This window comes from Bombina bombina, chromosome 4 (assembly GCF_027579735.1).
Source record: "Bombina bombina isolate aBomBom1 chromosome 4, aBomBom1.pri, whole genome shotgun sequence".
Taxonomy (NCBI): Eukaryota; Metazoa; Chordata; class Amphibia; order Anura; family Bombinatoridae; genus Bombina; species Bombina bombina.
This window is the reverse complement of record NC_069502.1, coordinates 252,694,103-252,720,153: the sequence shown is the minus strand read 5'-3', so window position 1 is coordinate 252,720,153 and position 26,051 is coordinate 252,694,103. Positions and strand designations below refer to the sequence as shown.

The 26,051-nt window shown below is 39.1% G+C and overlaps 1 protein-coding gene across 2 annotated transcripts in view; it reads right to left on the bottom strand.

The window, feature by feature from the left end:
* STK25 (serine/threonine kinase 25) overlaps positions 1-26,051 on the bottom strand; it is a 139,980-nt gene that overhangs the window by 91,249 nt on the left and 22,680 nt on the right. For both annotated transcript variants that reach the window (XM_053709894.1, XM_053709895.1), the window contains exons 5-6: positions 11,661-11,818; positions 4,509-4,694 (exon numbers count right to left, since the gene is read on the bottom strand). In XM_053709894.1, the coding sequence (XP_053565869.1) occupies positions 4,509-4,694; positions 11,661-11,818 (344 nt within the window). The remainder of the gene's footprint in view (positions 1-4,508; positions 4,695-11,660; positions 11,819-26,051) is intronic.

The following is a 26,051-nucleotide window of genomic DNA, read 5'->3' as shown; positions in this document are numbered from 1 at the left end:
TAGGCGGAGCCTAGGAGGGATCATGTGACCAGCTTTGCTGGGCTCTTTGCCATTTCCTGTTGGGGAAGAGAATATCCCACAAGTAAGGATGACGCCGTGGACCGGACACACCTATGTTGGAGAAATAACAGACATAGCCTTCTTAATGGATTTAAAATAAATAAAATCTCTTATGTTATCAGGAACACTCTGAAAATTAGATGTTGACGGAACAGCAACAGGTAATGTAACAGTACTAAAGGAAATTTTATCTGCATTAATAAGTTTGAAATGACATGCAATACAAATAACAGCTGGAGAAACAGATACCAAAAGTTTATAGCAGACTTAGCTTGGTAGCTCCAGCACTGTGCAGTGATTTTCCTGTAGTAACTTCTGACTCAGTTGCAACGTGGAACATCTTGCAATATGTAAAAGAAAAAAACAACATATAAAGCAAAATTGATCAAATTCCTTAAATGACAGTTTCAGGAATGGGAAAAAAATGCCAGTGAACAAGCTTCTAGCAACCAGAAGCAATAAATAATGAGACTTAAATAATGTGGAGACAAAAATGACGCCCATATTTTTTAGCGCCAAAAAAGACGCCCACATTATTTGGCGCCTAAATGCTTTTGGCGCCAAAAATGACGCCACATCCGGAACGCCGACACTTTTGGCGCAAAATAACGTCAAAGAATGACGCAACTTCCGGCGACACGTATGACGCCGGAAACGGAAATAGAATTTTTGCGCCAAAAAAGTCCGCGCCAAGAATGACGCAATAAAATGAAGCATTTTCAGCCCCCGCGAGCCTAACAGCCCACAGGGAAAAAGTCAAATTTTAAGGTAAAATATGTTAAATTAAAATGCATTATCCCAAATATGAAACTGACTGTCTGAAAATAAGGAAAGTTGAACATTCTGAGTCAAGGCAAATAAATGTTTGAATACATATATTTAGAACTTTATAAACAAAAGTGCCCAACCATAGCTAGGAGTGTCACAGAAAATAAGACTTACTTACCCCAGGACACTCATCTACATATAGCAGATAGCCAAACCAGTACTGAAACGAGAATCAGCAGAGGTAATGGTATATATAAGAGTATATCGTCGATCTGAAAAGGGAGGTAAGAGATGAATCTCTACGACCGAAAACAGAGAACCTATGAAATAGACCCCTTAGAAGGAGATCACTGCATTCAAATAGGCAATACTCTCCTCACATCCCTCTGACATTCACTGCACGCTGAGAGGAAAACCGGGCTCCAACTTGCTGCGGAGCGCATATCAACGTAGAATCTAGCACAAACTTACTTCACCACCTCCATCGGAGGCAAAGTTTGTAAAACTGAATTGTGGGTGTGGTGAGGGGTGTATTTATAGGCATTTTAAGGTTTGGGAAACTTTGCCCCTCCTGGTAGGAATGTATATCCCATACGTCACTAGCTCATGGACTCTTGCTAATTACATGAAAGAAAGACAGTTCCTTTTTAGGTCCCTGCTTATTTTCTGGGTGGTTGCAGATTCCACAGCCTGTCAACATGAAGCCTTATTGGGGCATACTTTGCTTTCATACTTTCATTAAATTCAACCAATTCCATAGGTTTGCATCAGTGCAAACATCATCAGGTGAAAAAGGTCTTACAGGTTGTACTTGCTTAGAACTACACAGAGGGTTATCTGACCCTTACCTTCATACGGTTCAACTTTGGTAATGATATGGTTTCATGAGAGTGTGAGAAAAAGAAAGATATTAACTTAACCAGTAAATGAATTTCTTTACCCATGAAGTACAGCCATACATAGGCCCATGTGCATGGCACATATGTTTGGTGTATGCCTATGTCTCTCATTGTCATTTTGGATCAAACAGCATTCACCTCCCTTTCTTCAAATAAGGTCGGTCTTGGATAGGCTTGAACTAAATCTAGCAGGAAGGGGACGGGTATATAAATGAGTCTTCTTAAAAATCTCCAAGTAATTTACACCTATTTCATTACACAGAGATCAGATATTATAGGATGATCCAAAATATCAGTATGGATACTGTTCTTCGTCAAGCATGATGGTAAAGATGCATTTGTACAAATAAATCTAGTTTTCACTATTCTTACAGGGAGTGCAGAATTATTAGGCAAATGAGTATTTTGACCACATCATCCTCTTTATGCAAGTTGTCTTACTCCAAGCTATATAGGCTCGAAAGCCTACTACCAATTAAGCATATTAGGTGATGTGCATCTCTGTAATGAGAAGGGGTGTGGTCTAATGACATCAACACCCTATATCAGGTGTGCATAATTATTAGGCAACTTCCTTTCCTTTGGCAAAATGGGTCAAAAGAAGGACTTGACAGGCTCAGAAAAGTCAAAAATAGTGAGATATCTTGCAGAGGGATGCAGCACTCTTAAAATTGCAAAGCTTCTGAAGCGTGATCATCGAACAATCAAGCGTTTCATTCAAAATAGTCAACAGGGTCGCAAGAAGCGTGTGGAAAAACCAAGGCGCAAAATAACTGCCCATGAACTGAGAAAAGTCAAGCGTGCAGCTGCCAAGATGCCACTTGCCACCAGTTTGGCCATATTTCAGAGCTGCAACATCACTGGAGTACCCAAAAGCACAAGGTGTGCAATACTCAGAGACATGGCCAAGGTAAGAAAGGCTGAAAGACGACCACCACTGAACAAGACACACAAGCTGAAACGTCAAGACTGGGCCAAGAAATATCTCAAGACTGATTTTTCTAAGGTTTTATGGACTGATGAAATGAGAGTGAGTCTTGATGGGCCAGATGGATGGGCCCGTGGCTGGATTGGTAAAGGGCAGAGAGCTCCAGTCCGACTCAGACGCAAGCAAGGTGGAGGTGGAGTACTGGTTTGGTCTGGTATCAACAAAGATGAGCTTGTGGGGCCTTTTCGGGTTGACGATGGAGTCAAGCTCAACTCCCAGTCCTACTGCCAGTTTCTGGAAGACACCTTCTTCAAGCAGTGGTACAGGAAGAAGTCTGCATCCTTCAAGAAAAACATGATTTTCATGCAGGACAATGCTCCATCACACGCGTCCAAATACTCCACAGCGTGGCTGGCAAAAAAGGGTATAAAAGAAGAAAATCTAATGACATGGCCTCCTTGTTCACCTGATCTGAACCCCATTGAGAACCTGTGGTCCATCATCAAATGTGAGATTTACAAGGAGGGAAAACAGTACACCTCTCTGAACAGTGTCTGGGAGGCTGTGGTTGCTGATGCACGCAATGTTGATGGTGAACAGATCAAAACACTGACAAAATCCATGGATGGCAGGCTTTTGAGTGTCCTTGCAAAGAAAGGTGGCTATATTGGTCACTGATTTGTTTTTGTTTTGTTTTTTAATTGTCAGAAATGTATATTTGTGAATGTTGAGATGTTATATTGGTTTCACTGGTAAAAATAAATAATTGAAATGGGTATATATTTGTTTTTTGTTAAGTTGCCTAATAATTATGCACAGTAATAGTCAACTGCACACACAGATATCCCCCTAAAATAGCTAAAACTAAAAACAAACTAAAAACTACTTCCAAAAATATTCAGCTTTGATATTAATGAGTTTTTTGGGTTCATTGAGAACATGGTTGTTGTTCAATAATAAAATTAATCCTCAAAAATACAACTTGCCTAATAATTCTGCACTCCCTGTATATTAAGGTAACTTTACCAGTTAAGCTCGTTTTGCATTACATTGCTGTAACTATAGTTTGCTTGGATTCTTCCAAATATTTTAACTGAACAGTAAGTCTGTGACAATAAGGGCAGAAACAAACACTACTGAGCTGTTTCTCAACCTTGTGCAGAAATCTTTTTGGTTTTCTTTCTTTGCACTCCTTACATATATATTTTACACATTTTTCTGTAAATTACGTTTCTGTTTTTTAGATGTTATTTTCAGCATAAAAATTTAAGAAGATGTAACAAGCTTACAGAAATGGCAAAAAAACGCAACAAGTGTTTATAGGGCCATTTATATAATATAAAAGGGAATGAGTTATTTTATTATACATTTTGCAAATAAACTTATTATGATCTCATATTTAAGACAGGGTTTGACGTGTTTATATGAAGACAGGTAGAATATGTAAGATCCAAACGCACATTTTTTTGAAGTCAGGGAAGGAATTTATATACATACATACATATATATATACATATATATATACATATATATATATATATATATATATATATATATATATATATATATATATAAATAAATGTAGATTTTGAAAATTATGGAACCAAAAGAAACTTTAGAGGACTTGTAAAGACATTATTTAGACACAATTCACCTTATTATAACACCAAAATTTAGGGTTCTACCATTTTTCCAGTACAAAAAAAAAAAAAGATTAAGGAACTCGATAAAATGGCAACATTCAGTCACTGAAACAAAAAATAATTGCAAATAAAAAATAATAATATAACAATAATAAAAAAGACAATACACTAAATATAGAAAAGAGCAGGATAAATTGCATAATTGCTTACAGATCTGGGGTCCTTGTTTAGACATGCCTCAACAAAATCTTTGAAGGGTTTGCTGTACTGGCCTTGAAGAGTTGGAGGGTTGTTTTTGGGAATCAGAAACAAGACCCTCATGGGGTGAAGGTCAGAATATGGGGGCTCTCCTTTTGCCAGTTCAATGGCTGTGATTCCAAGTGACCAGATGTCAGCCTGGAATTAAAGACATGTTATGATTAAGTGAGAGAGAGGGTTGTTAGGTGCAGAGCACAGAGGCAGTATCAAAGGAGCTAATGTGCAAAAGTTTTAGGCAGGTGTGGAAAAAATGCTGTGCAAAAGAATGCTTTTAAAAAATAGAAGGTTAATAGTTTATTTTATCAATTAACAAAATGCAGTGAGTGAACAGAAGAAAAAACAGAATTTATGTTTACCTGATAAATTACTTTCTCCAACGGTGTGTCCGGTCCACGGCGTCATCCTTACTTGTGGGATATTCTCTTCCCCAACAGGAAATGGCAAAGAGCCCAGCAAAGCTGGTCACATGATCCCTCCTAGGCTCCGCCTACCCCAGTCATTCGACCGACGTTAAGGAGGAATATTTGCATAGGAGAAACCATATGGTACCGTGGTGACTGTAGTTAAAGAAAATAAATTATCAGACCTGATTAAAAAAACCAGGGCGGGCCGTGGACCGGACACACCGTTGGAGAAAGTAATTTATCAGGTAAACATAAATTCTGTTTTCTCCAACATAGGTGTGTCCGGTCCACGGCGTCATCCTTACTTGTGGGAACCAATACCAAAGCTTTAGGACACGGATGAAGGGAAGGAGCAAATCAGGTCACCTAAATGGAAGGCACCACGGCTTGCAAAACCTTTCTCCCAAAAATAGCCTCAGAAGAAGCAAAAGTATCAAACTTGTAAAATTTGGTAAAAGTGTGCAGTGAAGACCAAGTCGCTGCCCTACATATCTGATCAACAGAAGCCTCGTTCTTGAAGGCCCATGTGGAAGCCACAGCCCTAGTGGAATGAGCTGTGATTCTTTCGGGAGGCTGCCGTCCGGCAGTCTCGTAAGCCAATCTGATGATGCTTTTAATCCAAAAAGAGAGAGAGGTAGAAGTTGCTTTTTGACCTCTCCTTTTACCGGAATAAACAACAAACAAGGAAGATGTTTGTCTAAAATCCTTTGTAGCATCTAAATAGAATTTTAGAGCGCGAACAACATCCAAATTGTGTAACAAACGTTCCTTCTTTGAAACTGGTTTCGGACACAGAGAAGGTACGATAATCTCCTGGTTAATGTTTTTGTTAGAAACAACTTTTGGAAGAAAACCAGGTTTAGTACGTAAAACCACCTTATCTGCATGGAACACCAGATAAGGAGGAGAACACTGCAGAGCAGATAATTCTGAAACTCTTCTGGCAGAAGAAATTGCAACTAAAAACAAAACTTTCCAAGATAATAACTTAATATCAACGGAATGCAAGGGTTCAAACGGAACCCCCTGAAGAACTGAAAGAACTAAATTGAGACTCCAAGGAGGAGTCAAAGGTTTGTAAACAGGCTTAATTCTAACCAGAGCCTGAACAAAGGCTTGAACATCTGGCACAGCAGCCAGTTTTTTGTGAAGTAACACCGACAAGGCAGAAATCTGTCCCTTCAGGGAACTTGCAGATAATCCTTTTTCCAATCCTTCTTGAAGGAAGGATAGAATCCTAGGAATCTTAACCTTGTCCCAAGGGAATCCTTTAGATTCACACCAACAGATATATTTTTTCCAAATTTTGTGGTAAATCTTTCTAGTTACAGGCTTTCTGGCCTGAACAAGAGTATCGATAACAGAATCTGAGAACCCTCGCTTCGATAAAATCAAGCGTTCAATCTCCAAGCAGTCAGCTGGAGTGAAACCAGATTCGGATGTTCGAACGGACCCTGAACAAGAAGGTCTCGTCTCAAAGGTAGCCTCCAAGGTGGAGCCGATGACATATTCACCAGATCTGCATACCAAGTCCTGCGTGGCCACGCAGGAGCTATCAAGATCACCGACGCCCTCTCCTGATTGATCCTGGCTACCAGCCTGGGGATGAGAGGAAACGGCGGGAACACATAAGCTAGTTTGAAGGTCCAAGGTGCTACTAGTGCATCCACTAGAGCCGCCTTGGGATCCCTGGATCTGGACCCGTAGCAAGGAACTTTGAAGTTCTGACGAGAGGCCATCAGATCCATGTCTGGAATGCCCCACAGCTGAGTGACTTGGGCAAAGATTTCCGGATGGAGTTCCCACTCCCCCGGATGCAATGTCTGACGACTCAGAAAATCCGCTTCCCAATTTTCCACTCCTGGGATGTGGATAGCAGACAGGTGGCAGGAGTGAGACTCCGCCCATAGAATGATTTTGGTCACTTCTTCCATCGCTAGGGAACTCCTTGTTCCCCCCTGATGGTTGATGTACGCAACAGTTGTCATGTTGTCTGATTGAAACCGTATGAACTTGGCCCTCGCTAGCTGAGGCCAAGCCTTGAGAGCATTGAATATCGCTCTCAGTTCCAGAATATTTATCGGTAGAAGAGATTCTTCCCGAGACCAAAGACCCTGAGCTTTCAGGGATCCCCAGACCGCGCCCCAGCCCATCAGACTGGCGTCGGTCGTGACAATGACCCACTCTGGTCTGCGGAAGGTCATCCCTTGTGACAGGTTGTCCAGGGACAGCCACCAACGGAGAGAGTCTCTGGTCCTCTGATTTACTTGTATCTTCGGAGACAAGTCTGTATAGTCCCCATTCCACTGACTGAGCATGCACAGTTGTAATGGTCTTAGATGAATGCGCGCAAAAGGAACTATGTCCATTGCCGCTACCATCAACCCGATCACTTCCATGCACTGAGCTATGGAAGGAAGAGGAACGGAATGAAGTATCCGACAAGAGTCTAGAAGTTTTGTTTTTCTGGCCTCTGTCAGAAAAATCCTCATTTCTAAGGAGTCTATTATTGTTCCCAAGAAGGGAACCCTTGTTGACGGGGATAGAGAACTCTTTTCCACGTTCACTTTCCATCCGTGAGATCTGAGAAAGGCCAGGACAATGTCCGTGTGAGCCTTTGCTTGAGGAAGGGACGACGCTTGAATCAGAATGTCGTCCAAGTAAGGTACTACAGCAATGCCCCTTGGTCTTAGCACAGCTAGAAGGGACCCTAGTACCTTTGTGAAAATCCTTGGAGCAGTGGCTAATCCGAAGGGAAGCGCCACGAACTGGTAATGTTTGTCCAGGAATGCGAACCTTAGGAACCGATGATGTTCCTTGTGGATAGGAATATGTAGATACGCATCCTTTAAATCCACCGTGGTCATGAATTGACCTTCCTGGATGGAAGGAAGAATAGTTCGAATGGTTTCCATCTTGAACGATGGAACCTTGAGAAACTTGTTTAAGATCTTGAGATCTAAGATTGGTCTGAACGTTCCCTCTTTTTTGGGAACTATGAACAGATTGGAGTAGAACCCCATCCCTTGTTCTCTTAATGGAACAGGATGAATCACTCCCATTTTTAACAGGTCTTCTACACAATGTAAGAATGCCTGTCTTTTTATGTGGTCTGAAGACAACTGAGACCTGTGGAACCTCCCCCTTGGGGGAAGTCCCTTGAATTCCAGAAGATAACCTTGGGAGACTATTTCTAGCGCCCAAGGATCCAGAACATCTCTTGCCCAAGCCTGAGCGAAGAGAGAGAGTCTGCCCCCCACCAGATCCGGTCCCGGATCGGGGGCCAACATTTCATGCAGTCTTGGTAGCAGTGGCAGGTTTCTTGGCCTGCTTTCCCTTGTTCCAGCCTTGCATTGGTCTCCAAGCTGGCTTGGCTTGAGAAGTATTACCCTCTTGCTTAGAGGACGTAGCACCTTGGGCTGGTCCGTTTCTACGAAAGGGACGAAAATTAGGTTTATTTTTTGCCTTGAAAGGCCGATCCTGAGGAAGGGCGTGGCCCTTACCCCCAGTGATATCAGAGATAATCTCTTTCAAGTCAGGGCCAAACAGCGTTTTCCCCTTGAAAGGAATGTTAAGTAGCTTGTTCTTGGAAGACGCATCAGCCGACCAAGATTTCAACCAAAGCGCTCTGCGCGCCACAATAGCAAACCCAGAATTCTTAGCCGCTAACCTAGCCAATTGCAAAGTGGCGTCTAGGGTGAAAGAATTAGCCAATTTGAGAGCATTGATTCTGTCCATAATCTCCTCAAAAGGAGGAGAATCACTATCGACCGCCTTTATCAGATCATCGAACCAGAAACATGCGGCTGTAGCGACAGGGACAATGCATGAAATTGGTTGTAGAAGGTAACCTTGCTGAACAAACATCTTTTTAAGCAAACCTTCTAATTTTTTATCCATAGGATCTTTGAAAGCACAACTATCCTCTATGGGTATAGTGGTGCGTTTGTTTAAAGTGGAAACCGCTCCCTCGACCTTGGGGACTGTCTGCCATAAGTCCTTTCTGGGGTCGACCATAGGAAACAATTTTTTAAATATGGGGGGAGGGACGAAAGGAATACCGGGCCTTTCCCATTCTTTATTAACAATGTCCGCCACCCGCTTGGGTATAGGAAAAGCTTCTGGGAGCCCCGGCACCTCTAGGAACTTGTCCATTTTACATAGTTTCTCTGGGATGACCAACTTGTCACAATCATCCAGAGTGGATAATACCTCCTTAAGCAGAATGCGGAGATGTTCCAACTTAAATTTAAATGCAATCACATCAGGTTCAGCCTGTTGAGAAATGTTCCCTGAATCAGTAATTTCTCCCTCAGACAAAACCTCCCTGGCCCCATCAGACTGGGTTAGGGGCCCTTCAGAAATATTAATATCAGCGTCGTCATGCTCTTCAGTATCTAAAACAGAGCAGCCGCGCTTACGCTGACAAGTGTTCATTTTGGCTAAAATGTTTTTGACAGAATTATCCATTACAGCCGTTAATTGTTGCATAGTAAGGAGTATTGGCGCGCTAGATGTACTAGGGGCCTCCTGAGTGGGCAAGACTCGTGTAGACGAAGGAGGGAATGATGCAGTACCATGCTTACTCCCCTCACTTGAGGAATCATCTTGGGCATCATTGTCATTATCACATAAATCACATTTATTTAAATGAATAGGAATTCTGGCTTCCCCACATTCAGAACACAGTCTATCTGGTAGTTCAGACATGTTAAACAGGCATAAACTTGATAACAAAGTACAAAAACGTTTTAAAATAAAACCGTTACTGTCACTTTAAATTTTAAACTGAACACACTTTATTACTGCAATTGCGAAAAAACATGAAGGAATTGTTCAAAATTCACCAAATTTTCACCACAGTGTCTTAAAGCCTTAAAAGTATTGCACACCAGATTTGGAAGCTTTAACCCTTAAAATAACGGAACCGGAGCCGTTTTAAACTCTAACCCCTTTACAGTCCCTGGTATCTGCTTTGCTGAGACCCAACCAAGCCCAAAGGGGAATACGATACCAAATGACGCCTTCAGAAAGTCTTTTCTAAGTATCAGAGCTCCTCTCACATGCGACTGCATGCCATGCCTCTCAAAAACAAGTGCGCCACACCGGCGCGAAAATGAGGCTCTGCTTATGCTTTGGGAAAGCCCCTAAAGAATAAGGTGTCTAATACAGTTAAACACTAAAAAACTCTAAGCCATCTCCGTGGAGATGTTGCCTGTACAACGGCAAAGAGAATGACTGGGGTAGGCGGAGCCTAGGAGGGATCATGTGACCAGCTTTGCTGGGCTCTTTGCCATTTCCTGTTGGGGAAGAGAATATCCCACAAGTAAGGATGACGCCGTGGACCGGACACACCTATGTTGGAGAAATGTAAGTTAAATCCATATTTGGTGTGACCACCCTTTTCCTTCAAATCAACATCAATAATTCTTAGGCAGCTTCAGTTGCTTCTGTCTCTTTATATAATCCCAGACAGACTCAATGATGTTGAGACCAGGGCTCTGTGGGGGCCATATAATCACTTCTAGGACTCATTCTTCTTTACACTGAAGATACTTCATAATGATTTTGGCTGTATGTTCGGGTTGTTCTCATGCTGTAGAATAAATTTGGATCCCATCAGATGCTTCCCTGATATTGCATGATGGATAAGTAACTGCCTGTACTTCTCAGCATTGAGAAGACCATTAATTTTGACCAAACATTCAACTCCATTTGCAAAAATGTAGCCCCACAGTTGCAAGGAACCACCACAATGCTTCACTATTGCCTGTAGACACTCAATCTTGTACCACTCTCCAGCCCTTCAACAAACAAACTGCCTTCTGCCACAGACAAATATTTAAAATGTTGACTCCTGAGTCCAAAACACCTGCTGCCATTTTTCTGTATTCAAGTTCCTGTGTTTTCATGCACAGCTGAGTCGCTTGGAATTGTTTCCACGTTGGAGCTATGGCTTTTTGGCTGCAAGTCTTCCATGAAGACAATTTCTGGACAGATTTCTCTGGACAGAAGATGGGCTTAATTAACAGGATCCCGCTGATTTTTGAAATTCTGAGCTGATGGCACTGTTGGACATCTTTGGAATGCAAATGTAAGTAAGCATGATGTGTTTTTCCCCTGCTGCACTAAGTTTCTGGAAACTTCTGTCTGCTTTAAAATGTGTAAAGACCTGGCTGATGCCGAAGAACTACCTTGCGTCTTGCTGCTGTGCTCACTTATGCCATGGTGTATGACATAAGACTGTCTTTAGCCACCTCATCTTGTTAGCAGAGTGTACCTAGAAGAATGTATGCTGTTTTGAAGGTAAAAGGTGCTCACACCAAATATTGATTTGTTTCCCTTTCTTTTCTGTTTACTCACTTTGTATTTTGTAAATTGATAAAAATAAACAATTAACATTTCTATTTTTGAAAGCAGTCTTACTTTACAGCATTTTTTCATACCTGAGGAAACCCCGAGTACCACCTGTGTACAGCTAACCTGAGGCCACCCAGTGTGCTAACCACTGAGAGTGTTAGTCTGCCTGTCAGCACCGGTTACAATACGGTGCATACATCTTCGGTAAGCCTACAATATTAGTCATCTATACTGCTTTGAGTCAACAGTATCACGCTATGTGGCGCCCTATTTTCTACTTTTAATTTTTTCATACCTACCTAAAACTTTTGCACGATAGTGTAGCTTATGTGTTTCTCACCTTGAAGTCGTAGGCTGACTGTTTAATGACTTCCGGTGCCATCCAGAAGGGAGTCCCCACAAATGTATTTCTTTTAATCTGTGTGTCTGTCAGTTGACCGGCTACCCCAAAATCTGCCAGCTTTACATCCCCCAGCTCTGACAGCAGGACATTTGCAGCTGGAAAGACAGATAGAGCTACAGTGATGTGCATTAGCTTTAACTCATCTGTAATTCAGCAAACAAACTTCAGTGTCAATGGTTAATATACAGTTGTCTAAATCCAGGTACTATAGGGAAAAACATAATGTATGTAAGAACATACCTGATAATTTATTTTATGGTAATGAGAGTCCACAAGCTGTTACATATGGGGTATACATTCCTACCAGGAGGAGGCATAGTTTCCCAAACCTCAAAAGCCTAGAAATACCACACCCATCTCACAGATACCATAGTTTAACGTATAGCTGTGGTGAAGTGTTTAAGAAGTAAAGTAAAAAAAAAAAACTAGCAGGAAAAAAGATGTGCATATAAACAAAAAGATATAACCCAAAAATGGGTGAGGCTCGTAGACTCTTGCCACCATGAAAGAAACAAATTTATCAGGTAAGTTATTACATAAATGTTGTTTTCTTTCATATAGGTGGCAAGAGTCCACGAGCTGTTACATATGGGATATAATACCCAAGATGTGGAAGTCCACGAGTAACAATAAAGGGAGGGATAAAATAAAAACAGCTTTTTTTCGCTGATAAATTAAATCCAAAATAAATAAATAAAGTCTTTCAAAACAAAAAACTAAAAAGTATAGGCACCATTATCAAAAAGACAAAATTTTGTAAAGGTATGCAGAAAAGAAAAAGTGGCCGCTTTGCATATTTAATCAATTGAAGCCTCATTCTTGAAAGCCCAAGATGTGGCAACTGATCTAGTAGAATGGGCTGTAATTCTAAGGGGGAGGCTGACCACCTCCAAATAAACTTTGTGAATCAAAAGTTTCAACCAAGAGGCTCTAGAAATAGCTGAGGCATTCTGTCCTTTCCTAGAACCAGAAAAAAAGAACAAACTGACTAGAAATCTATCTGAAATCTTTAGTAGCATCAACATAATATTTCAATGCTCTGATAACATCCAAAGAATGCAAGGTTCTTTCAGTAGCATTTTTTTGGATAAGGACACAAGGAAGGAACAATAATTTCCATATTAATGGTGCTTGAATTAACAACCTAAGGTAAAAAAATTAATGAAGTCAGCAAAATAGTTTTATCCTGATGGAAAATCAGATAAGGAGACTTACAAGAGAAAGCAGACAATTCAGAAACTCTTCTAGGAGAAGAGATAGACAAAAGAAACAACACTTTCCAAGAAAGTAGCTTAATGTCCAAAGAATGCATAGGCTCGAAAGGAGGAGTCTGCAAAATCTTTAACACCAGATTTAGATTCAAGGGAGGAGAAATTTGTTTAGTAACAGGTTTATTTTGAAATAAAGCTTTAACAAAACAATGAATATCTGGAAGATGAGCAATCTTTCTGTGGAACATAACAGAAAGAGCAGAGATTTGTCATTTCAAAGTACTGACAGACAAACCTTCATCTAAACCATCCTGAAGAAACTGAATCTTAGGAATTCTAAAAAAAAATGCCAAGAGTAATCATGAAAAGAACACCATGAAATATAAGTTTTCCAAACTTTGTGATAGATCTTTCTTGAAACAGGCTTGCAGGCCTGAATCATAGTGTTAATCACAGAGTCAGAGAAACCTCTATGACTGAAAACAAAACATTCAATTTCCATGCCATTAATTTTAGAGACTTGAGATCTGGATGGAAGAAGGGACCTTGAGACAGAAGGCAGGGGCTATCAGAAACACAGAGGGTTGTTCCATTTTTATCTTTGAAATCACTCTGGGAATTAGGACTAGAGGGGGAAATATGTAAGCAGGCTGGTAAAACCAAGGCACTGCTAGAGCATACATCACCTCCGCCTGAGGATCCCTGGACCTTGAGAGATACCTGGGAAGTTTCTTGTTCAAACGTGAGGCCATCAGATCTATTTCCTGAAGGCCCCAAATTTATACAATTTTATAGAATATATCTGGCTGGAGAGACCACATCCCCAGATGTAGGGATTGACGACTGAGATAATCCGCCTCTCAATTGTCTACACCTGGGATGTGAATCGTGGTGATTAGACAGGAATTGGATTCTGCCCAAAAAAGCATTTGAGATACTTCTTTCATAGCTTAGGAACTTCGAGTTCCCCCTTGATGATAGACATATGCCACTGTAGTGATATTGTCTGTCTTAAAACAAATGTAAAGTTCTTTCTTCAATAGAGGCCAAACTGGAAGAGCTCTGAAAAGAGCACAGAGTTCTAAGATATTGTTTGGTAACCTCACCTCTCAAGGATTCCAAACTCCCTGTGCTGTCAAAGATCCCCAGACAGCTCCCCAACCTGTAAGACTTGCATCTGTAGAGATCACAGACCAGGTAGGAGGAGCAAAGAAAGCCCCCTGAAGCATAAAGTGGTGGTTTAACCACCAAGTAAGAGAAAATTGTGTGTTGGGAATTAAGAATATCAGTTGTGATATCCGAGTGTAATCCATGCACCACTGGCGCAACATGCAAAGCTGGAGAGGTTTCATATGAAAACGAACAAAGGGGGTCGTATTCGATGCAGCAATCATGAGGCCTAGAACTTCCATAAACATAGCCGCTGAAGAGAATGATAGACTGAAGGTTTAAACAAGCTGAAACCAATTTTATTTGTCTCTTGTCTGTCAAGGAATCAAGAAACATAGCTTCGAAAAAACAACAACAATTGTAGATTCTGCTAAATGAAAGATTGAGCTAGTACAAAAGGTATTGTCCAAATAAGGAAACACCTCAATACCCTGCACTCTGATTACAGACAGAAGGGCACCAAGAACCTTTGAAAAAATTCTTGGAGCTGTTACTAGGCCAAAAAGGAAGAGCAACAAATTGGTAATACTTTTATAGATAAGAGAATCTCAGAAACCGATAATGATTTGGTTGGATTGGGATGTGAAGGTAAGCATCCTGTAAGTATATTGTGGACATAAAATGACCTTGCTGAACAAAAATGTAGAAAAGTGCTTATAGTTTCCATCTTGAAAGTTGGAATTCTCACAAATTGATTCAAAGTTTTCGATCCAAAATTGGTCTGAAATAATGTTCCATTTTCAGTACAATGAAGAGATTTGAATAAAAATCCTATTGTTTTAGCATTCCACGATTAAAGCCATTCTAGTAAGAATAGCTAAATACATAGTTTTAATGTTGATTTTCATGATATCAAACACTGCATCACAAATAAAATTATTTGCATGTTGAAGTAAAAGAAGAAGGTTGGAAAATTCAAACTCTGAAGATAACTGCTGAGCAAGGCTAGATAACCAATAGGTAGAAGCAGCAGCAACATCAGCAATAGATATGGCTGGTCTAAGAATATAGCCAGTATTCAAGTTTTCTATCTAAAGGGTCTTTAAAAGAGGTACTGTTTTCCAATGGAATAGTGGTACGTTTGGCAAGAGTGGAAATGGCCCCATCATTTTTCCCAAAGCTCTAAATTGGCAATTGGTAAAGGATAGAATATTTTAAACCTTGAAGAAGGGTTAAAAGAAGTACCATTCTGTAGCAATCAAATCAGAGACATCGTCAGAAACAGGAAAAACCTCAGGGAGATTGACAGCAGTTTCATACAATGAATTTAAACGATTACATGGTTAATCATAAGAAGGATTAGATTCTTCAATCCCTAAAGTGTATAAAAACATATGCTGACCTTTTACGTTTATTTGAATGCGGTATAGTAGTCAGGGCCTTGAAAAAGTCGTACGTATACGGCGAAACTTACAACGGAACATCACAGCCATACCCCCAAATCTCAACCACCAGGAAAGGTATCGCAGGAATTCCTGACACAAGGAGGAATATTTTGTAGCATTAACTACAATCTGTCCGGACTCAATATCGGTATATACCGCCCACTAAATACATATTGTCGACAGATACCCGAGTTCCGTTAAAAAAAGGGGAAAGTGAACCAAGCGCAAGACACAGTGCCTTAAGCTAACTCTCAAAAAGTCCCCTAGTGGACTTCGAACAGGCAAATAGTACAAAACTGAAAGAGTGAGCGATAAAAAGCTAAAAAGGCAGAATAAAAAGTATGTAATTTAATAAACAATATAACATTAAAAATAGTATAAAACATAAAAACTTAAAAGAAGCAAGGATTCATGTTGAGTCTAAACAGCTGAGAACTTACAATAGAACTTACAATAGAAACGGTGTATATACTTATAACAAAAATCAATAAAACCTAAGTTTGGTGTGACATTAAAAATACAGTAAGCCTTGTGTGAGGCGTTACACTGGAAAAAAATAAAATACAGTGGCAGTGTAAACAAATTGTTCAAAATAGTCCAAAATAACAATCCAAATTGTAAAACTAGTGGGGATGGTGTGTGGTCTGTCTTCCTTCAAAGTGCCGTGATGGTGTGTTGAGTAGTAGTGAACAATGCTCCAACAGTGTGATAAAAAATACACAATAGAAAAATAGAAAATACAAAAATATGAAAGTAACTCGTGGCCAAGTGTGTTTCCAAAAATCAAAACATGTTAAAAAAATAAAAATAACAATACAAAAATATCCAAAAAACTTGTAATAAAACACAAACAAACAATAGTGCAAAACCATTTGAACACAGTTAAGACTGATTGAAAATAAGCTCACCAGTATGTCAACGCGTTTCGGCCTTTAGCAGGCCTTTTTCAAGACTATACTGTAGTGTACTGACTGGGAGCTTTTATAGGGTAGCTTGTAAACCTATTTTGGCGCCAAAATATTTGTCCCACCCCTTCCTGTTCATCCTGGTGATAGATGGGAATTTTTACATTGTCATGTGATAGTTTTGTTTATTGACATATAGATTTGTATCTTATAGGTATTGTGCTGGAACCTTTAGGCATTGAAACACAGTTAAAAAAAATAAGCCCCTTGGTTTGTGATTGATTTGGTAATTAGATAGGCTGATGATGCTTTCTAGCTACTATGAATGTGTGTACCGGGATTGCCGATAATAATAGCCCATACGTAATGTCACTTCCGGTTTCGTTATGACCGGATATAACGTCACTTCCGGTTTCAGTATGACCAGATATTTACAAAAGTCGGAGCTGATGCTGGAGCACTCTAAAGGTCCAATTAGTATTGGCATATTGGTTATGCATATGAATTTATTATAACAATGTAAAAATGGCCCTAAGGTGGTGATAGCGTAATGTACTGAACATGATTTAAAAGGTTACAAAAGAGGTTAAAATAGTTGAAAAGATTTGTCCTACCTTAATTCCGATTGGCTGATTGAATCCTATCAGCCAATCGGAATTCGAGGGACGCCATCTTGGATGACGTCATTTAAAGGAACCGTCATTCGTTGGGAAGTCGTCGGCCAGGATGGATGTTCCACGTCGGAGATCTTCAGGATGCTGCCGCTCCGCTCGGGATGGATGAAGATAGAAGATTCCGCTTGGATGAAGACTTCAATCGGATGGAAGACCTCTTCTGCCCCGCTTGGATGAAGAATTCGGCTCGGCTGAGTGAAGACGTCTCAAGGTAGGGAGATCTTCAGGAGGTTAGTGTTAGGTTTTTTTAAGGGGGGTTTGGGTGGGTTTTAGAGTAGGGGTATGTGGGTGGTGGGTTGTAATGTTGGGGGGGTATTGTATTTTTATTTATAGGTAAAAGAGCTGATTACTTTGGGGCAATGCCCCGCAAAAAGCCCTTTTAAGGGCTGGTAAAAGAGCTGATTACTTTGTAATTTAGGATAGGGTAGGGCATTTTATTATTTTGGGGGGCTTTTTTATTTTATTAGGGGACTTAGATTAGGTGTAATTAGTTTAAAATTCTTGTAATTTTTTTATTTTCTGTAATTTAGCGTTTGGTTTTTTTTGTATTATAGTTTAGTTTATTTAATTGTATTTTATTTTAGATAATTGTAGTTAATTTATTTAATTAATTTATTGATAGTGTAGTGTTAGGTGTATTTGTAACTTAGGTTAGGATTTATTTTACAGGTAATTTTGTAATTATTTTAACTAGGTAGCTATTGAATAGTTAATAACTATTTAATAGCAATTGTACCTAGTTAAAATAAATACAAAGTTGCCTGTAAAATAAATATAAATCCTAAGATAGCTACAATGTAACTATTAGTTATATTGTAGCTATATTAGGGTTTATTTTATAGGTAAGTATTTAGTTTTAAATAGGAATAATTTATTTAATGTTAGTAAATTTAGTTAGTTTAATTTAAATTATATTTAAGTTAGGTGGGTGTTAGGGTTAGACTTAAGTTTAGGGGTTAATAACTTTATTATAGTAGTGGCGACGTTGGGGGCTGGAGATTAGAGGTTAATAATTGTAGGTAGGTGGCGGCGATGTTAAAGAGGGCAGATTAGGGGTTAATAAAATTTATTATAGTGTTTGCGAGGCGGGAGTGCGGCGGTTTAGGGGTTAATACATTTATTATAGTGGCGGCGATGTCCGGTCGGCAGATTAGGGGTTAATAAGTGTAGGTAGGTGGCGGCGACGTTGGGGGGGGCAGATTAGGGGTTAATAAATATAATATAGGTGTTGGCAATGTTAGGGACAGCAGATTAGGGGTTCATAGCTATAATGTAGGTTGCGGCGGTGTCCGGAGCAGCAGATTAGGGGTTAATAATATAATGTAGGTGTCAGCGATAGAGAGGGCGGCAGATTAGGGGTTAATAAGTGTAAGATTAGGGGAGTTTAGACTCGGGGTTCATGTTAGGGTGTTAAGTGTAGACTTAGAGAGTGTTTCCCCCGTACTAAACAATGGGGCTGCTTTAGGAGCTGAACGCTGCTTTTTTGCAGGTGTTCGTTTTTTTTTAGCCAGCTCAGCCCCATTGTTTCCTATGGGGATATCGTGCATGAGCACGTTTTTCCATCTTACCGCTACCGTAAGCAACGCTGGTATTGAGAGTAGAAGTGGAGCTAAATTATGCTCAACGCTCACTTTTCTGAGGCTAACGCAGCCATTCAGACAACTCGTAATACCAGCGTTGTCTTAAAGGGACAGTCTACTCAAAACTAAACTTTCATGATTCAGATAGGGCATGCAATTTTAAACAACTTTCCAATTTACTTTTATCATCAAATTTGCTTTGTTCCCTTGGTGGTATTTTTGAAAAGCTAAACCTAGCTAGGCTCAAACTGATTTCTAAACAGTTGAAAACCGCCTCCTAGCTCAGAGCATTTTGAAAGTTTTTCACAGTTAGACTGTGCTAGTTCACATGTGTCATATAGATAACATTGTGCTCACTCCCGTGAAGTTATTTAGGAGTCTTCCCTGATTGACTACACTACATGTCTGTCAAAGGCACTTAGATAAGGAGGCTGTCTGCAAAGGCTTAGATACAAGGTAATCACAGAGGTAAAAAGTATATTAATATAACTGTGTTGGTTATGCAAAAACGGGGAATGGGTAATAAAGGGATTATCTATCTTTTTAAATAAGAAAAATGTTGGTGTAGACTGTCACTTTAAGGGTGCGCTGGAAAAAAAAGGCTCGTTAGCACCGCAGGTCTTTACCGACAAAACTTTAAATCTAGGCGTTTGTTTTTGAGGCAAGGAATCACCTGAAATATTAAAGTTTCACATTCTTTAGGACAATGAAGACTCAAGATATACACATATCCTTATTAAATTATATTGTTTATTGCCGTTTTTCACTTTTTAAAGTAACTATTATACCTTTAAAAGAGCGCCATAGCGTGCGCAATTGCTCATAAAATGTAAACATATATAGAAAATAATGCCTCGTGTAGCATAAGCTATCTAAGTTATCTATAAAATTGCCCACAATTTACACAAGTATAAGTATCTTTAACATAATAGCATTTATTCACTAATAGGGGGAAAAAATTCCCAGGGCTTTAATATATACAAATATAAATTTAAATAAACTTAATTAAAAGTGCCCAATCCATAGCTGATAGTGTCCTTTAGAAAATAAATATACTAACCTCACGGCACTCATCCACTCATAGCAGACAGCCAAACCAGTACTGAAACATCAGCAGAGGTAATGGAATAGGTCTATAACGTTGATTTGTAAAGGGAGGCAGAAGATGAATCCCTGCAACCAAATTTACAGAGAGTCCATGAAGAGATTTCCCAAAAGGAGAAAACATGGTGACTTGAGGCAGTACTGCTTTCACTTCCCTCTGACAAGCACTGTACTCGGGCTTCAATATGCTCAGAAGCACCTTTCACAGAAGAAATCAAGCACATCATGCTTCAACCACCTCCTAAGGAGGCAAAGTTTTAAACTGAGGTATGTGTGAGGTGGGTGGGGTATTTATAGACTTTTGAGGTTTGGGAAACTTTGCCCCCTCCTGGTAGGAATGTATATCCCATACGTAACAGCTCATGGACTCTAGTCACCTATATGAAAGAAAGGGTGATATTCATCCATATGTAGGTTCATCTCATATGAAACAATATGACAAATTATACTTCATAAACAAGGATGACAAAATTCCAGAAAAACAAACGGAAATCGTAAAGTTACAGGTATTAAAATAATTAAACACCAATATTGTCAGTGTGTCCTCTTTCTATTAATAACAATGTTTTAAAACTATTTTGGCATATGACACTAACATTAAGTGCAAATAAAGAAGATTAATAAAATATCCCCTACCATTTTCTTACCTATTATGTGCTGTCATTTTACTTAAAAAAAAAGGATGATAGTTTAAAAAGAAAAAGCTTTAATGTGTTAAGAGCATTTTATTTTTGCACTATCCCAGGCCTATAATTAGGTGTCTAACAAAGTACTGGGACCTAGTTAAACTCATGTGCATAGCCACTGATCACAAGATAGCTCCCAACAATGCAGCTCCTGAGCCTACCTAACGGCTAGATTTAGAGTTTTGTCGGTAAGGACCCGCATAGCTAACGCCGGCTTTTTTCTGGCCGCACCATAAAAATAACTCTAGTATTGAGAGTCCACATAAAGGCAGCGTTAGGCTCCAAAAAAGGAGCGTAGAGCATTTTTAACGCAGCTTCAACTCTCGATACCAGAGTTGCTTACGCAAGCGGCCAGCCTCAAAAACGTGCTCGTGCACGATTCCCCCATAGAAAACAATGGGGCTGTTTGAGCTGAAAAAAAACCTAACACCTGCAAAAAAGCTGCGTTCAGCTCCTAACGCAGCCCCATTGTTTGCTATGCGGAAACACTTCCTACGTCTGCACCTAACACTCTAACATGTACCCCGAGTCTAAACACCCCTAACCTTACACTTATTAACCCCTAATCTGTCGCCCCCGCTATCGCTGACCCCTGCATATTATTATTAACCCCTAATCTGCCGCTCCGTAAACCGCCGCTACTTACATTATCCCTATGTACCCCTAATCTGCTGCCCTAACATCGCCGACCCCTATATTATATTTATTAACCCCTAATCTGCCCCCCACAACGTCGCCTCCACCTGCCTACACTTATTAACCCCTAATCTGCCGAGCGGACCTGAGCGCTACTATAATAAAGTTATTAACCCCTAATCCGCCTCACTAACCCTATAATAAATAGAATTAACCCCTAATCTGCCCTCCCTAACATCGCCGACACCTAACTTCAATTATTAACCCCTAATCTGCCGACTGGAGCTCACCGCTATTCTAATAAATGTATTAACCCCTAAAGCTAAGTCTAACCCTAACACTAACACCCCCCTAAATTAAATATAATTTTAATCTAACGAAATTAATTAACTCTTATTAAATAAATTATTCCTATTTAAATCTAAATACTTACCTGTAAAATAAATCCTAATATAGCTACAATATAAATTATAATTACATTGTAGCCATTTTAGGATTAATATTTATTTTACAGGCAACTTTGTAATTATTTTAACCATGTACAATAGCTATTAAATAGTTAAGAAATATTTAATAGTTACCTAGTTAAAATAATTACAACATTACCTGTAAAATAAATCCTAACCTAAGTTACAATTAAACCTAACACTATACTATCATTAAATTAATTAAATAAAATACCTACAATTACCTACAATTAAACCTAACACTACACTATCAATACATTAATTAAATACAATATCTACAAATAACTACAATGAAATAAACTAACTAAAGAACAAAAAATAAAAAAGAACTAAGTTACAAAAAATAAAAAAATATTTACAAACATAAGAAAAATATTACAACAATTTTAAACTAATTACACCTACTCTAAGCCCCCTAATAAAATAACAAAGCCCCCCAATAACAATGCCCTACCCTATTCTAAATTACCAAAGTTAAAAGCTCTTTTACCTTACCAGCCCTGAACAGGGCCCTTTGCGGGGCATGCCCCAAGAAGTTCAGCTCTTTTGCCTGTAAAAAAAACATACAATACCCCCCCCTCCAACATTACAACCCACCACCCACATACCCCTAATCTAACCCAAACCCCCCTTAAATAAACCTAACACTAAGCCCCTGAAGATCATCCTACCTTGTCTTCACCATACCAGGTTCACCGATCCGTCCTGAAGAGCTCCTCCGATGTCCTGATCCAAGCCCAAGCGGGGGGGCTGAAGATGTCCATGATCCGGTAGAAGTCTTCATCCAAGCGGGGCAGAAGAGGTCTTCCATCCGATTGAAGTCTTCATCCAAGCGGGGCAGAAGAGGTCTTCCATCCGATTGAAGTCTTCATCCAGGCGGCATCTTCTATCGACATCCATCTGGAGCGGAGCGGCAGCATCCTGAAGACCTCCGACGCGGAACATCCATCCTGGCCGACGACTGAACGACGAATGACGGTTCCTTTAAATGACGTCATCCAAGATGGCGTCCCTCGAATTCCGATTGGCTGATAGGATTCTATCAGCCAATCGGAATTAAGGTAGGAATATTCTGATTGGCTGATGGAATCAGCCAATCAGAATCAAGTTCAATCCGATTGGCTGATTGGATCAGCCAATCGTATTGCACTTGATTCTGATTGGCTGATTCCATCAGCCAATCAGAATATTCCTACCTTAATTCCGATTGGCTGATAGAATCCTATCAGCCAATCGGAATTCGAGGGACGCCATCTTGGATGACGTCATTTAAAGGAACCGTCATTCGTCGTTCAGTCGTCGGCCAGGATGGATGTTCCGCGTCGGAGGTCTTCAGGATGCTGCCGCTCCGCTCCAGATGGATGTCGATAGAAGATGCCGCCTGGATGAAGACTTCAATCGGATGGAAGACCTCTTCTGCCCCGCTTGGATGAAGACTTCTACCGGATCATGGACATCTTCAGCCCCCCGCTTGGGCTTGGATCAGGACATCGGAGGAGCTCTTCAGGACAGATCGGTGAACCTGGTATGGTGAAGACAAGGTAGGATGATCTTCAGGGGCTTAGTGTTAGGTTTATTTAAGGGGGGTTTGGGTTAGATTAGGGGTATGTGGGTGGTGGGTTGTAATGTTGGGGGGGAGGTATTGTATGTTTTTTTTTACAGGCAAAAGAGCTGAACTTCTTGGGGCATGCCCCGCAAAGGGCCCTGTTCAGGGCTGGTAAGGTAAAAGAGCTTTTAACTTTAGTAATTTAGAATAGGGTAGGGCATTTTTTATTTTGGGGGGCTTTGTTATTTTATTAGGGGGCTTAGAGTAGGTGTAATTAGTTTAAAATTGTTGTAATATTTTTCTTATGTTTGTAAATATTTTTTTATTTTTTGTAACTTAGTTCTTTTTTATTTTTTGTACTTTAGTTAGTTTATTTCATTGTAGTTATTTGTAGATATTGCATTTAATTAATGTATTGATAGTGTAGTGTTAGGTTTAATTGTAGGTAATTGTAGGTATTTTATTTACATAATTTAATGATAGTATAGTGTTAGGTTTAATTGTAACTTAGGTTAGGATTTATTTTACAGGTAATTTTGTAATTATTTTAACTAGGTAACTATTAAATATTTCTTAACTATTTAATAGCTATTGTACCTGGTTAAAATAATTACAAAGTTGCCTGTAAAATAAATATTAATCCTAAAATAGCTACAATGTAATTATAATTTATATTGTAGCTATATTAGGATTTATTTTACAGGTAAGTATTTAGCTTTAAATAGGAATAATTTATTTAATAAGAGTTAATTAATTTCGTTAGATTAAAATTATATTTAATTTAGGGGGGTGTTAGTGTTAGACTTAGCTTTAGGGGTTAATACATTTATTAGAATAGCGGTGAGCTCCGGTCGGCAGATTAGGGGTTAATAATTGAAGTTAGGTGTCGGTGATGTTAGGGAGGGCAGATTAGGGGTTAATACTATTTATTATAGGGTTAGTGAGGCGGATTAGGGGTTAATAACTTTATTATAGTAGCGGTGCGGTCCGCTCGGCAGATTAGGGGTTAATAAGTGTAGGCAGGTGGAGGCGACGTTGAGGGGGGCAGATTAGGGGTTAATAAATATAATATAGGGGTCGGCGGTGTTAGGGGCAGCAGATTAGGGGTACATAAGGATAACTTAGTTGGCGGTCGGCAGATTAGGGGTTAAAAAAATGTAATCGAGTTGCGGTGATGTGGGGGGACCTCGGTTTAGGGGTACATAGGTAGTTTATGGGTGTTAGTGTACTTAAGAGTACAGTAGTTAAGAGCTTTATAAACCGGCGTTAGCCCAGAAAGCTCTTAACTACTGACTTTTTTCCTGCGGCTGGAGTTTTGTCGTTAGATTTCTAACGCTCACTTCAGACACGACTCTAAATACCGGAGTTAGAAAAATCCCATTGAAAAGATAGGATACACAATTGACGCAAGGGGATCTGCGGTATGGAAAAGTCGCGGCTGAAAAGTGAGCGTTAGACCCTTTTTGAGTGACTCCAAATACCGGAGGTAGCCTAAAACCAGCGTTAGGAGCCTCTAACACTGGTTTTCACGGCTAACGCCAAACTCCAAATCTAGGCCTAAGTAAATTTAAAAAAGAAATAAAATGAAAAGTTTTGTAAAATTGCACGCACTATCCAAACCAATTAAAGTTTATTTTTACTTTCATGTCCCTTTAAGTGTCTCCTAAGCTCATGTCATAGGGCCTAATAAAACCTGAGAGTTAACTAAAATATTCCTAAGGCTCCGAAGTGAATTAGAAAAGGCGCCTTAACACACAGATAAAAAATGGACATTAAAACTTTAAAGGGACAGTCTTGTTGATATGTCTCAGGAGTGTCCTCCAGTAATGTTGGTGTATTTATCGATTGCCACCAACGTGTTACGTATTGTAATTATGAATATTAATAATTAATAGCAGTATAAAATTATTGTCAACGATATCTCCAATTAATATAGCAGAATCTTGTCAATACACATGCTAAATCTTTGTAGTGTATCCCAAAATAAACACTATTGAGATATCTATAAATCTGACAACATAATTATTATTAAAAAAATAATATTTAATCTCAATATAAAATATTCCTAAATTCTGACCAGTTAATCTTTATTTATACATAGATCACCTATGACCAGTTATATCTATTAATTTATCAATACAATACTAAAATATAAAAAAGGCTATAGAGATATTTATATTAATTACTATTCAAAGGATATTGTCTATTATCTTGTGAATGGACACAATACTTCTATGAATTAACCTTAACTTAAAATGAATTCAATATCCCATATCATCAAATTTTACAAGAGCAATTTGTAATTGGCCAACAACACTAGTCCAACACCAAAATAAGGACTAATAACTTAACAATGCATAGTTAACAATATAACCAAATAATTCAACACAAATCTTACCAAATCTCAAATCTAAAAGAACTTCCAGAAAAATATAATTAAGCTATTTGGCGCAAAATAGTTTTGTAATACTTCAAATAATCAACCAGAGATTGTACACAATTATATTATCAATAAAACATCTATCAAATAATACTGTATTAATCAATCTAATCTAGCCACAATAGTACATGCAACTTCTAACTATTTTACAGCAACTCAAAATCAATTTCCTAAGCGTAAAATACAAAATCTCTCTTTTACTTTATGTGATTATTCTTACCTAAGCTACCCTAGTCTATGCAATGTTAATTTATAAATACAAAATACCCTTTTAAATCACAGCTACAAATTTCACTATAGCTATAGAATACCTTTGATTTAAAATATAATTAACAATCGCTTATACTTTACCAGCTCCAAAGAGAGTTTAATCTCCCAGATAACTCTATTGTCATACGTGGGGAAATATTGCACCAATTTTGGAAGAGAATTAAGCATAATCAGAAAGAGGATTCCAACAGGTTTTTCTTACAAAGACTGTACGACAAGGGTCAGTTAGTAAGTCACGAAACGAAGCAGGAAGA